At 43.6% G+C, this 13,156-nt stretch overlaps 1 protein-coding gene across 8 annotated transcripts in view; it reads left to right on the top strand.

Annotated features, from left to right (window-relative positions):
• LOC143930308 (protein transport protein Sec24C-like) overlaps window positions 1–13,156 on the top strand; it is a 98,570-nt gene that overhangs the window by 76,451 nt on the left and 8,963 nt on the right. For all 8 annotated transcript variants that reach the window (XM_077454545.1, XM_077454544.1, XM_077454543.1 and 5 more), the window contains 4 exons: window positions 6,883–7,021; window positions 10,364–10,482; window positions 10,573–10,752; window positions 10,991–11,182. In XM_077454545.1, coding sequence (XP_077310671.1) covers window positions 6,883–7,021; window positions 10,364–10,482; window positions 10,573–10,752; window positions 10,991–11,182 — 630 coding nt within the window. The remainder of the gene's footprint in view (window positions 1–6,882; window positions 7,022–10,363; window positions 10,483–10,572; window positions 10,753–10,990; window positions 11,183–13,156) is intronic.

Genomic DNA, 13,156 nt, shown 5'->3' with positions numbered 1-13,156 from the left:
GAGGAAACTCTAACGTTCCCTCCAGGCCCAAACCCTTAAACAAAAAAAAGAAACCAAAAAGTGTTAAAGAGAGAAACAAGAAATAGCTAGAAAATTAAACACAAGGATAGATGGGGTATAAGGTATATAAGGGGGGGGAGGGAGGGGAAACAAAATAAGGAATGGGGTCCAAGGGGTCCCTGGAGGCAGACCTGTCCTTTTATATCAAACATCAAATGCCTGACTCCAAGATCTCCGAGGTATCAAGTACGTTCTATCAGTGATTCATACCCGAGGAGTATACTCCACCATTCGGGGCATCCTCATCCAAAAGGGTCCTGCCCTCTCTTGAACATATGAATATATTCCATTTTGACCATGTCTTAATGAATTGCTCGTTCTGTCCCCTGTATGTCAGAATTAAGTCTTCCATTCTCTTAATCTCCTCTACCCTTCTCAACCACATACCAATTGTCGGTGGGTGGGTATTCTTCCAACGCAGTGGAATACATGCTTTGGCGGCATCCAATAGATGCCGAAGCAGGGAGGTCTGATATTTCTTGCGAGGCATATTCGTGGCATGGAGGAGGTAAGAGGCAGGCCCCACCGGAAAAGGAGTATCAGAAAATTTTGAGATTGTTTCCCCAACTGTCTTCCAGAACCGCTCCAGAAATGGGCAGGACCAGAAGACATGGAGAATCGTACCCTCTTCCCTCCGACATCTCCAACATCTGTCTGACTCTGTCGGAAAAAAACGGTGTAGCTTCGCCGGGGTATTATACCATCTGGTTAAAATTTTAAAATTGGTCTCCTGTGTTTTTGAGCAAATGGAGGATTTGTGTGTAAAATATAGGATATTTTGTTTTTGGCGTATCGAAAAACTACACCGCATATCCCTCTCCCAGGCTTCCAAACAGCTCGGACCCCTATCATCCGGTGCCTTGGTCAATATGTGATATGTGACGGATAAGACATGAGACGTGGCACCACCTTCCGAACAGAAAACTTCAAAAGAGGTCAAACTTCGATTGTAACTGTCGGGGGGCGGCAGGGACCTCAAAAAATGATTCAATTGAGTTGCTTTCCAAAAATCTAATTTGTACAGGCCCTCCGGATCCATTAGATCAGTGGTAGTTACCCATTTACCCCCCTCAAAAAAATGGGACGCCTGGTAAATCCCAGATGTCCTAAGAGAACGAAACGCTAGCTCCGTAACCCCGGGGGCAAACTCCGGGGTCCCTAGAATTGGGCGAAGTGGAGAAGTCTCCGATACAAGCCCCGCACTCACGAAGAGAGACGCACAGATACGTGAGGTTATTCCTATGAGAGGATGGTTTTTCACCCTATTTGGTAATCTACTGTAGCACCAGGGAGCCCTATTCAGTGCCACCCCCGTTTTGGCTTGTTCCAGCTGGGTCCACAATTTGATATCATAGTGTCTATTCCAGTCTATCAGTCTAGTCAGATGGGCGGCCTGATAATAGCTACGAAGATCTGGAATCGCTAAACCTCCCTGCTGTTTCGGTCGGGTCAATTGTCGGTAGTTAAGTCTCGGTCGTTTGTGAGCCCAAATAAAGTTAGATAATAACCTCCTGATCTGTAAAAAGTAGTGAGAGGGAATATTGACCGGCAATGCTTGCAGAAGATAAAGAAACTTAGGCAAAATGCACATCTTAATATTGTTGCATCTGCCCAGCCAAGAGTGCAGGCCATTATTCCATTTAACCAGTAGGGCACAAATTGTCGACAGTAATGGAGGGAAGTTCAAAGTATAAACTTGAGATATAGTTGGCGGAATATACGTTCCCAGATATTTCAGGGCCAAGGAGGTCCATTTGAATTTAAAATCCTGATGAAGCCTTCCTATAAGACCCTGAGAAAGACCTATGCCCATTGCTTCAGATTTATGGAAATTAATCTTCATATTGGAGATGACACCATACTCCCTGAATTCCTGCATCAAATTGGGGAGAGACATCGTTAGGTTAGTCAGGGAAAATAGCATGTCATCTGCATATGCAGCAATTTTGTATTGCCTATCTCCCACTGAGATCCCCATAATGTTGGGATTGGCTCGCACCTTACATAAAAAAGGCTCCAGCGACAGGGCGAAAAGGAGAGGGGACAACGGGCATCCCTGGCGAGTGCCATTATGTATTTCAAACGGTTCGGACAGAACTCCATTAACCCGTACCCGAGCTGTTGGCTTAGAGTAAATAGAGCCTATCCAATTCAATAGCCTCTCGCCAAAGCCTACATACCGCAAAACATAAGTCATAAATCCCCAATTCACCCTGTCGAAGGCCTTCTCCGCGTCTGTCCCCAGAAAAACACAAGGGGTCTTAATGTCGTTAACTATATGTAGGAGGTTAAGCACCCTAACCGTATTATCTCGTGCTTCCCTGGTGGGCACAAAGCCCACCTGGTCTAGATGAATCAGTGACGGGAGAAGGCCTTGTATTCTGGATGCCAATAATTTCGTAAATATCTTAAGGTCCGTGTTAAGTAGTGAGATTGGTCTATAACTACTACACTGTGAAGGATCCTTTCCCTCCTTAGGGATTACCGTAATGTGAGCAAGCAGGGATTCACTTGGGAATACCTGAGTTGTCCCCAGCGAATTGAAGAATTTAAGCATAAAATTCCCCAACACCGGTAGTAGCGTTTTATAGTATAGGGCCGTAAGCCCGTCTGGTCCCGGGGCCTTCCCTGTCTTTGCCATCCCTACCGCCGCCTGTAACTCCTGCTGGGTAACCGGTACATCTAATGCCCTTCTTACCTCCTCTGACAGTTTGGGCATATCGGAGGCGGACAGATAATCTTCAATATGAGTGTGAGAGAGCTCGGGGGTCTGTATGTTATATAAAGACCTATAAAATTCTTTGAATTCCCCCGCTATTTCCCGCGGGAGGGTGACTTTCTGGTTATGGAGGGTCTTAATATGGGGGATGTAACTCGCAAGCGCTTGATCTTTTAACGTTTGAGCTAGGATTCTACCGCACTTATTGCCAGACTCGTATGAAATTCGTCTGCATTTTTGTAATGCTGCCTTGGCTTGAGATTGCATTAGATCGGTAATTTTATTCCGCAGAAGTTTAATTTCCGTTTCACCTGCTATAGTCTGAATATGCTTATGCCTAGCCTCGGCTAGGTGTAGGTCACTCAATAATGTTTTCACCCGTGCCATACATATCTTTTTGATACGCGACCCATGCTTGATCAGAACCCCCCGAATAACCGCCTTATGTGCCTCCCACACTATTCCTGGACTACTGTCAGAGGTGTCGTTAATAACAAAATATTGATCTACTTCCCTAACTACATCCTGGAGCACCTCCTTATCCTGCAACAAGCTTTCATTCAACTTCCACGTCCGTGTCTTGGCGGTAACACCGTCCATTAGGGAATAAGATATTAAAATGGGGGCATGGTCTGACCACGTGATTGGTTCAATAGATGCGTCTCTAAGAGCATGCAAATAGTCGTGAGGGATAAAAAAATAATCAATTCTTGAATACTGTCTGAGGCATAGAATAGAATGTATAATCTCTCTCTGACGGGTGAATCAACCTCCATGCATCTATCAGCTGTGCCCTATGTATAGAACATGCAATGCGATGTCTAACACTTGGGGTGATAGAAGAGTGTCCAGAGGATGTGTCCTCCGTAGGTATCAATGGTATATTAAAATCTCCTCCTACTATCAATTGGCCTGTAATGAACATCTGTAGAGTAGTCAGCATCTTGGAAATAAAATAATCTTGACTAGAGTTAGGTGCGTACATGTTCGCAAACGTCACGGCTACTCCCCCAATTGTGCCCTTAAGGAACAGAGATCTACCTTCCTTATCCATTTTTACTTCTGAACAATTCCAGGGAACATGTCGAGCAATTAAAATAGAAACACCTCTGGACTTAGAAGTCTCATTGGTGCAATGATACACAGTCGGATAGAAGTTACTCCGCAAAAAAGGCAGGCTCCCACTTCGGAAATGAGTCTCTTGGATCAAAGCTAGGTCTACCTTAAGCCGGCGCAGATCCTGAAGGAGCATACGCCTTTTTTCCGGGACATTTAACCCCCTCGCATTCAGGGAGAGAATCTTGACTGCCTCCATGGCCCCCCGGAGGAAGTCCCCGATCAGGGACCTTAGTGAGGAAAAAAAAAAAAAAATAGAAATAGAGAAAAAATAATTAGCTGATCCTCAGATGAAGGACAGCACAATACTAAATTTGCAGCACAATAGTGCTATTACGCCCATCAGCGAAAGCCGATGATCGGGCGCAGTCCTATGTGGGGTTGTGGAGGGCAATGACCAACAGGTAAGCAACCCGTCCTCCCCCTCCCCAGCCTTAGACTAGTAGTAATAAATTAACTGTATCGACAGCCACGATAACAAGATTATTTAACACAAAAAATAATATGAGTATAAGTATAAATTCCTTACAAATAATATACCACCGCTTACTTTGTAGCATTGTTTATAAACACTGAGCCAAGTGTCGCTAAAAATGCCAAAGTGATCCCATCACCCCCAAAATACTCCTACGGTAATTTTAACCTAATTTTAACCAACCACCTCCCCATCTTCCCCCGCCCCTTATCAATAAACATGACCAAAAAACTTCCCCTCTCACCCATACATCCGTAGGCTAACCCCCTTCTGAATCAAAACAAGCAACAAAGTCTCTTTTTCCTCTGAGTTAGGGGAGCCTACCGTCAATGAGAAGGGGGGGGGGGCACCGGATAGTCTGAACAAAGCCCCCCTGTACAGTCCGACCCCCCGGATTACTGTAATCGTAAAAGATCTCAGTACAACTAAGTGCACCATTAGTAAGTGTCCGAGGCAGTTGACCAGCACAGAGGAGATCCGCAAAACAAAGATGGGCAGAGGAGGGGAAGCAACAGCACCCCCCCAAAAAACAAAAAACAAAACAAAAACCCAAACAAAAACAAAAACAAAACCCATCGCAACCCAATAATAATAATAATAATAATTAATCACAGCATAGAAACGAAGGGGTGGGGGGGGAGGGGGGGGGGAAGGATGGGAGTATAATCATCGGTGGAATAATAGGTATAGGAATATAATAATCTAGGGATACGGGAACTCCACAACACTGGACAGTCAGATTCTACATCCATTATAGTCCTGGCAGGTTGCAGTTATAACTGTAACTCACGTGACTCCTCTGCCGGCCGTTACCGCGATCAGCTCCTTGCCAGGTCCAGGTCTTGGCGCTGGGATAGATGAGAGCGTGAAGTAGCCGATCCCTGACGAAAAAATCGATGTGGGATAACCTCCAACCAGTCAGAGACCGGTATCGGGTCGGCCCCCACAAAGGAAAAAAATGCTGGCAATTCTGCGATGGAATGTAGAGTAAAAGAACCATTGTCTCTCCGAAATGTAACCGCTAGGGGGTAGCCCCAGCGATAAGTGCACCCCTGTCTTCTTGCCAATTCTAACACAGGTCGCAGCAATGCCCTCCTAGTTATAGGATAGTTATAGGATAGTTTTATAGCATGTTTATAATTTTTTTTTTTTTTATACTAGTAATGGCGGTGATCGGCGATTTTTTTTTTTTATTTTTTTTTTATTTATTTTTTTTATTGTGACTGCGACATTATGGCAGACAATTCGGACATTTTTTACACATTTTTGGAACAATTGTCATTTTACACAGCAATCAGTGCTATTTAAATGCACTGATTCCTGTGTAAATGACACTGGCAGCGAAGGAGTTAACCACTAGGGGGCAGTGTAAGTGTTATGTATGAAGTTATGTGTTTTTTTTTTAATTGTAGTGGGCGTGGCCTGGCATGTGACATCACTGATCGTCATTCCCTATAAAAGGGAAGAGACGATCGGTGACAGCCACACAGGGAAGCTCGGGGAGAGATTTGTTTACACAGACCTCTCCTCGTTCTTCAGCTCTGTGACCCATTCGCGGGACACCAGCGGCAATCGGGTCCGCTGGTCCCACGGCCACGGAGCACAGGATCGGGTCGGGAGCGCGCCAACTGCGGCGCACTCCTGACCCAAGGCTGGGCACTTGAAAATCAACGTACAGGTACGTGCTTGTGCCCAGCCATGCCATTCTGCCGACGTGCATCGGCGTGAGGCGGTCCTTAAGTGGTTAATGTGGTCAGTTTTTAATAGGAAAGCAGAGGGACTGGCAGGAAAACCAAGGATTTCACACAAAGGAAGCAATACAAAGAGACCAGTATATGTTTTTATACAAGTATATGGCACAACAGGCACATATCAAGAATATGAAATATTGGCATAAAAAAAACTCTAAGCGGGCTACCTGTTACTACACAACTCAAGATGAGTGGCTTTCTCTGTTATCTGCATTTACGTCTGCTTCTGCCTCTAGCTAACTTTCAGTGGCTTGTTTATCTATACAATACTAGTGTGGGTAGGGGATCACTGGAATACATCCGTCTTTCATTCTGCATTCCTTCTTGCAAGTAGGATTTATGTGGGGCTACCAGGTAGGTTTGTTGATACTTTTCTTGGTCGTTTTCAACCTCTTATCCACTTCAGCCTGTGCTAGTCTTGCTGAGGATTTGATATAAGGCCCTGCTTGAACTAGAAAAACACTGGCTTGCCTTCCTGCATGCCCAGATTCGAGATCATTTAACTATGAAGATCCAGTCAGTTAAAGGGGTGATATCTATCATGGCAGACTGCTGCATATATTAAAAGCCTATATGAAGACCGATGACATTGAGTGTCCCCTTTTAAATTGCTCTGTTTTAGGTCTGCGCTTTTATTCTACGGTTATGGTTCTTATCTATCAGCTTTAGAAAAAAAATTCTGTATTTTGTCAACCTAAATGATGATTTTCTTGGCATAAACGTGTCTTTTTTTTTTTTTTTTTTTTCCTTTTTTCTTCCAGTGTGCTATCTTGTATACCAGCTGTGGAGGGCAGCGTAGACTTCGCGTACATAACATGGCATTGAACTGCTGCACACAACTAGCAGACTTGTATCGAAATTGTGAAACGGACACGCTGATCAACTATTTTGCCAAGTTTGGTGAGTGCTATGTGTGTTTTATATACACATTTAGGCATTGTATAGTAGACCACAAAAAACTTAGTGGCAGAATACATTTTCTTAAAGACTTTACATATTACTGGGTGTTACCACTTTATCTGTTGCATTCTCCATAAATGAAATTAAATAAATACCACCCACTTGTAATTGCTATGGCAGATGGCCAGACTTGAAAGTCAGGTAAAGAGCTTTACCTGAGAAACATTGCGAAACCTCAAGAACCTTTAGGTAGTTTAAAGCGCAATTCCAGAGCCAAATATTTATTTTTCGTTTAGCTTTGGATACAGTGGGAACATGTTCAAGACTGTCAAGTGTTTTATTTCTGTCTAACTTCATTGGGGAGATTTTACTCTCTATCTCGGTTACTCCTGTGCACATTAATGCTCCATTCACACTAATGCATTTTCTGATGCTTTTTGCAGAAATGCAGGGTATTTTTTTTAACATGGATTCCTATGGACGTTCAAATCAATGCATTTTTCTGCCGCTTTGATTTTGGAAAGGGCCGGGGGACCTTTTTCCCACAAAATGCACTGTTTTGCATGTAATAGACTTCAATGGGCCCACATCTAAAATGCAAGTACTGCGTTTTTACAACGCTTTTACTGCGATTTGTTTTTTGCGATGTGAGTTTTTCTTGTTTTTTTTTTTTAACATTCACTGTATATATAGCTGGTTTCTAAGGAGCGAGCTGGGAAGCCAGCCACAGCGCCTTTAATTGAAGAATTATCAGCTGTCTGCGGGCCTCCCCAATGACAGCTGAATAAAAAATAAAAAAATTTGCTGACTAAAAATATTTATGGAAAAAATAAAAAAATTTATGGAAAAAAACAGTGTCAGGTTCCCCCAAAATCCATAAGACCCTTATCCGAGCATGCCGGCACCCTATAAAATGTATCTGCATCAATTGGTAGTTTTGGCAATAGCAACTGTATACGTTCAGATGTACTTTATGCACATCTTATCTTGAACAGATTTGATATACATTTAACCACTTAACAACCGCCCATAGCCGATTAATGGCTTCAGGGCGGTTGTTTAACTCTGAGAGGCTGTTAATTAACGGCCTCCCAGAATTCTGCTGAATTCGCACACGAGAGCATCCGTGTCCACAGGACCCGGCGCATCACAGATCACGGTAAACGGCCGCTCATTGCCGCCGTTTACCACGTGATCGCTCCGTCAAATGACGCTGCCATACCCCGCCAGTACGCTGCCATACCCCGCCAGTACGCTGCCATACCCCGCCAGTATGCTGCCATACCCCGCCAGTATGCTGCCATACCCCGCCAGTATGCTGCCATACCCCGCCAGTACGCTGCCATACCCCGCCAGTACGCTGCCATACCCCGCCAGTACGCTGCCATACCCCGCCAGTACGCTGCCATACCCCGCCATAAATTGCCATACCCCGCCATAAATTGCCATACCCCGCCATAAATTGCCATACCCCGCCATAAATTGCCATACCCCGCCATAAATTGCCATACCCCGCCATACTTGGAGATACCCTGCCATAGATGCGGCAATAATTCTAGCCCTAGACCTCCTCTGTAACTCAAAACATGTAACCAGTAAAAAAAAATTAAAGCGTCGCCTATGGGGATTTTTAAGTAGCGACGTTTGGCGCCATTCCACGGGCATGTGCAATTAGTGACATGTTAGGTATCTGTTTACTCAGCATAACTTCATCTTTCACTTTATGCAAAAATTGGGCTAACTTTACTGTTTTGTTTTTTTTTAAACACAAAACAGTTTTTCCCCCCAAAAAACGCGTTCGAAAAATTGCTGCGCAAATACCGTGAGAGATAAAAATTTGCAACGACCACAATTGTGTTCTCTAGGGTCTTTGCTAAAAAAAAAATATATAATGTTTTGGGGTTCTCTGTAATTTTCTAGCAAATAAATGATGATTTTTACATGTAGGAGAGAAATGTCAGAATTGTCCTGGGTGCTCCAGAACGCCTGATGGCGCTCCCTGCATGTTGGGCCTCTGTATGTGGCCACACTGTGTAAAAATCTCACACATGTGGTATCGCCGTACTCGGGAGTAATAGCAGAATGTGTTTTGGGGTGTAATTTGTGGTATGCATATGCTGTGTGTGAGAAATAAACTGATAATATGACAATTTTGTGGGGGGAAAAAAGGAAAAAAAATCTTGATTTTGCAAAGAATTGTGGGAAAAAATGACAACTTCAAAAAACTCATCATGCCTCTTACTAAATACCTTGGAATGTCTTCTTTCCAAAAAGGGGTCATTTGGGGGGTATTTGTAATTTTATGGCATGTTAGGGTCTCAAGAATTGAAATAGGCCGTCAGTACTTCAGGTGTGATCAATTTTCAGATATTGGCACCACAGCTTGTGGACTCTATAACTTTCACAAAGACCAAATAATATCCACCAATTTGTACTTATTTTTACCAAAGATATGCGGTAGTATAAATTTTGGCCAAAATTTATGAAGAAAAATTACTAATCTGCTAAATTTTATAACAGAAACGAAGAAAAATTCATTTTTTTTACAGAACTTTCGGTCTTTTTTTTCTTTTATAGCACAAAAAATAAAAAACCGAGAGGTGATTAAATACCACCAAAAGAAAGCTCCATTTGTGTGAAAAAGACAACATTTTCATATGGGTACAGTGTTGCATGACTGAGTAATTGTCATTCAAAATGTGAGAGCACCGAAAGCTGAAAATTAGTCTGGTTCTTAAGGGTGTTTAAGTGCCCAGTGGTCAAGTGGTTAATACAGCACATAAATACAAGGGATATTTAATGCTGATATTGTGTTTGCTTGGTTTTTGTGTTCTTATTGAAATTTCTTAAAGACAAAGTTCACCTTTTGGGAAAAAATAATAAATGCACATATTATCTGCAAAAAATAATTCCACCCCCCTCAAGGAGCCTGCAAAGCATTGCACCCACAGTCAGTGGATACCAGTGCAATGTCTGGCTCCTGTAGACATGTCCTACAGCTTTCAGCCCATACCTCTGTACGGACAGTTTGTTAAAAGCTGCAGGGCTTGTGAATGAACTAGGGAAAATGCTCATCAGTGCCCTTGCAGCTCATTAAGACCTTCAAGCTGTCTGCTGCAGTGGAAGACCGGACTTGTAATTTTCCTTGTTCAAATTGCTGTGAACAAATGAATGATGCAGCTGTGCGGTTGCAGTGTTTTTAAAATGTGACAATGTTGTGGGGAGAAGAAACCCTGCCTGCTGACATGGGGTGGGGAGACCATGTGCTGGAGCATGTTACACCCTAAATATGGTCTGAATGGTGACCTTATCCTTTAATTTGCCTTTTTGTTGATTTTTCAGCTTTCCGTGGAGTCTTAAATAACCCAACAAAGACTGTTAGAGACTCCCTGATAAATCAGTGCGCTCAAATTCTCGCATGCTATCGCAAGAACTGTGCAAGCCCCTCTTCTGCTGGCCAGGTATTGTCTGCAATGCAGTATGCTTATAATATGTCCTGAAAATCATACTTCCAGTCAAAGCATGTTCTGATCTGTTTACTTTTTTACCAGCTGATCCTTCCAGAATGCATGAAGCTGCTTCCTGTCTACCTGAACTGTGTACTGAAAAGTGACGTGTTGCAACCTGGTCCTGACGTGACCATTGATGACCGGGCATACGTGCGACAGCTTATTTCCTCCATGGATGTTGCAGATTCAAATGTATTTTTCTATCCTAGGCTCCTGACGTTTGTAAGTTTTATTCCTGTATCTTCTTTAGTGGCTTTTTATTCACTGACGTAGCAACATTGCAAAATACATGGAATTGTATTTTTTAACCTTTTGTGGCATTTATTTTTTCTTTTTTCAAACTGGTCAGATGACGTGTTAGTGTAATCTAAAATTTGCCTTTTGGCATATATGGCTTGCTTACTTTTTTGTTTTGTTTTTTGTTTCAGTATTTAATCTTTACTCTTTTTCTTTTGTGCAGACCAAAGTGGATCCTACCAGTGATTCCCTGCCTGTAGCTATCCGTGCCTCAGAAGAAAGGCTTTCTAAGGGTGAAATATATCTGCTTGAAAATGGTGTGAACTTCTTTATATGGGTTGGTGCAAATGTGCAGCAGGCTCTCATCCAGAACCTATTTGGAGTGTCCTCATTCAGCCAGATAGACTCTAGTATGGTAAGTTTAGTCATTATTTAACAGGCTGTGGGCAGCTGAAGACATTTGAAAATCAGTAGCTTTCTCATCCAAAATTTTTTATTTTTTTTGTACTGTATAGTAAAGCCCCAGTACAGCCAAAACATTTATTTTGTATGTATTTGACAGAGTGGGGATTTTTTTGCTCCCATAAGAAAACCTCTTGAAAGACTCAAGCTAGCCACACGATTCAAATTTCAGGCACGGCACTCTCATCCATGTCCTGGCGATTTGCATTCTGTCTAAGAATGTTTCTTGCAAAAATATTTTTAAGTATTTATCACCCTCAGAGAGAGAGAGCAGCCCCAGTATACATTGACAGGCACACAGGGTCAGGGGGGGACCCATATGATCGTGGAGGAACTTTACAACCTATGACCAGTACCCTTGGATAGACGGGCAGGACCATAGCAAGTGGTAGACTGAGTCGCTTTGATCACCACACCTAGGACATGCAGGGCTTTGCTCTGGCTTATACCTGGAGAGGTGGCAGGGTGTTAGATCGGACCTATGGAGGGCATAGAGGTGGGTGAGGCAATCAGATAGCTTAGGAGACACACATTTACAGGTAGTTGGGGCCTCCTCCCAGTCCTCATCCGTCACATCCAGGTCAGCTTCCAGGGGGACTTCAGCTGGTAGGCAAAAGCGGTGGCCATAGGTAACATGAGGCAATTATAGAATTGGGAAATTAGTCTTTTAGTCCAACCTGTGATGTCTATCGAGAGTATGATTTTAAGGTTGGGTATGGAGTCACGGAATTGAGTATTAAGCACATGCCTGAGTTGGAGGTAGCCAAAGAACTTATGGTTGGGTATAGCAAAACGGTCCTTTAGTGTTTAAAATGATTTAACCAACCCATTAGCGATGTGTGACAGGTATATGACCCCTTTGTCAATCTACAGACCATGGTCAGGGATGGATGACGGCTCAGACAGGTGTGGATTGTCCCACAGTGACGTATGGGAGCCTTGCTATAATGCATGACCAGCTGGCAAATCTTGCAGTGATCAAATAGCGTATGAGTCCTATTGCCCATGTGAGACATTCCGCAGGTACCACAGAGTAGGATCTGAAATGACTGAACAACCATGCGAGGAGTCTGGGAGCATACTAGGGTGAAGTATCTTTCTTTGTCATCTTCACTGAGGTAAAAGAAATGGGAACGTTGAGAAGCAATGTAGTATAGGGATAGGTCTGGTAGTGCGGTGACACTCAGATCGGTTGGACACTTCAGAGCTCGCCATGACAGTTTGATGGGAGGACCCACAGATAAATGTGTTAAGAATAGATTTAAATATGCGTGGTGGGATGTAGAGTGGGGCTTGCCAGAAAATGTAAAGTAATTTGGGGAGGAGGATCATTTTTACTAGGTTGATTCGTCCCATAACCCCAAGGGGGAGACGGGACCATGGCTGTGTTTTTTAGGATTTCATATAAGGGTTCAATGTTAAGTCCTATGTAGTCCATTAGAGATCGGGAGACTTGAACTCCCAGGTATTTAAAGTGGTTGTAAACCCTTACAAACCACTTTGACCTACAGGTAAACCTAGATAAAGGCTTACCTGTAGGTCCAAGCAATATCTCCTAAACCTATATGGTTTAGGAGATATTTGCCCGAAAACGTAGACAGCGGCGCGCAGGCGCACTGAGCGCGGCATTTCCAAGAATGGAGCTGCCGCGCGTATCGACTCCTGTGCGCATGCGTGGGAGTGATGTCATCGCGGCTTCGCCGAATGACAGCGGCAGAGCTACGAGACCCCACCAACAAGATGGATGCGGCGGACTACAGGGGACAGCGGCGACTTCGCTGGCTCCTGTGTCAGGTAAGTGACGCATAATGGGCTACTATGCGATGCATAGTAGTCCATTATGCTTTGCCTTTGCAGGGAATGAAAGAGGAAGTAAACTCATCAGGGTTTACTTCCTCTTTAAGCTTGCTGGCCCCTGACCAAGGGG

The sequence above is a fragment of the Lithobates pipiens genome, unplaced genomic scaffold (assembly GCF_037356315.1).
Source record: "Lithobates pipiens isolate NorthernLeopardFrog02 unplaced genomic scaffold, aLitPip1_a1.2 Scaffold_25, whole genome shotgun sequence".
NCBI lineage: Eukaryota > Metazoa > Chordata > Amphibia > Anura > Ranidae > Lithobates > Lithobates pipiens.
Note: the sequence above shows the minus strand (reverse complement) of the source record. Positions and strands in the feature narration are given on the sequence as shown.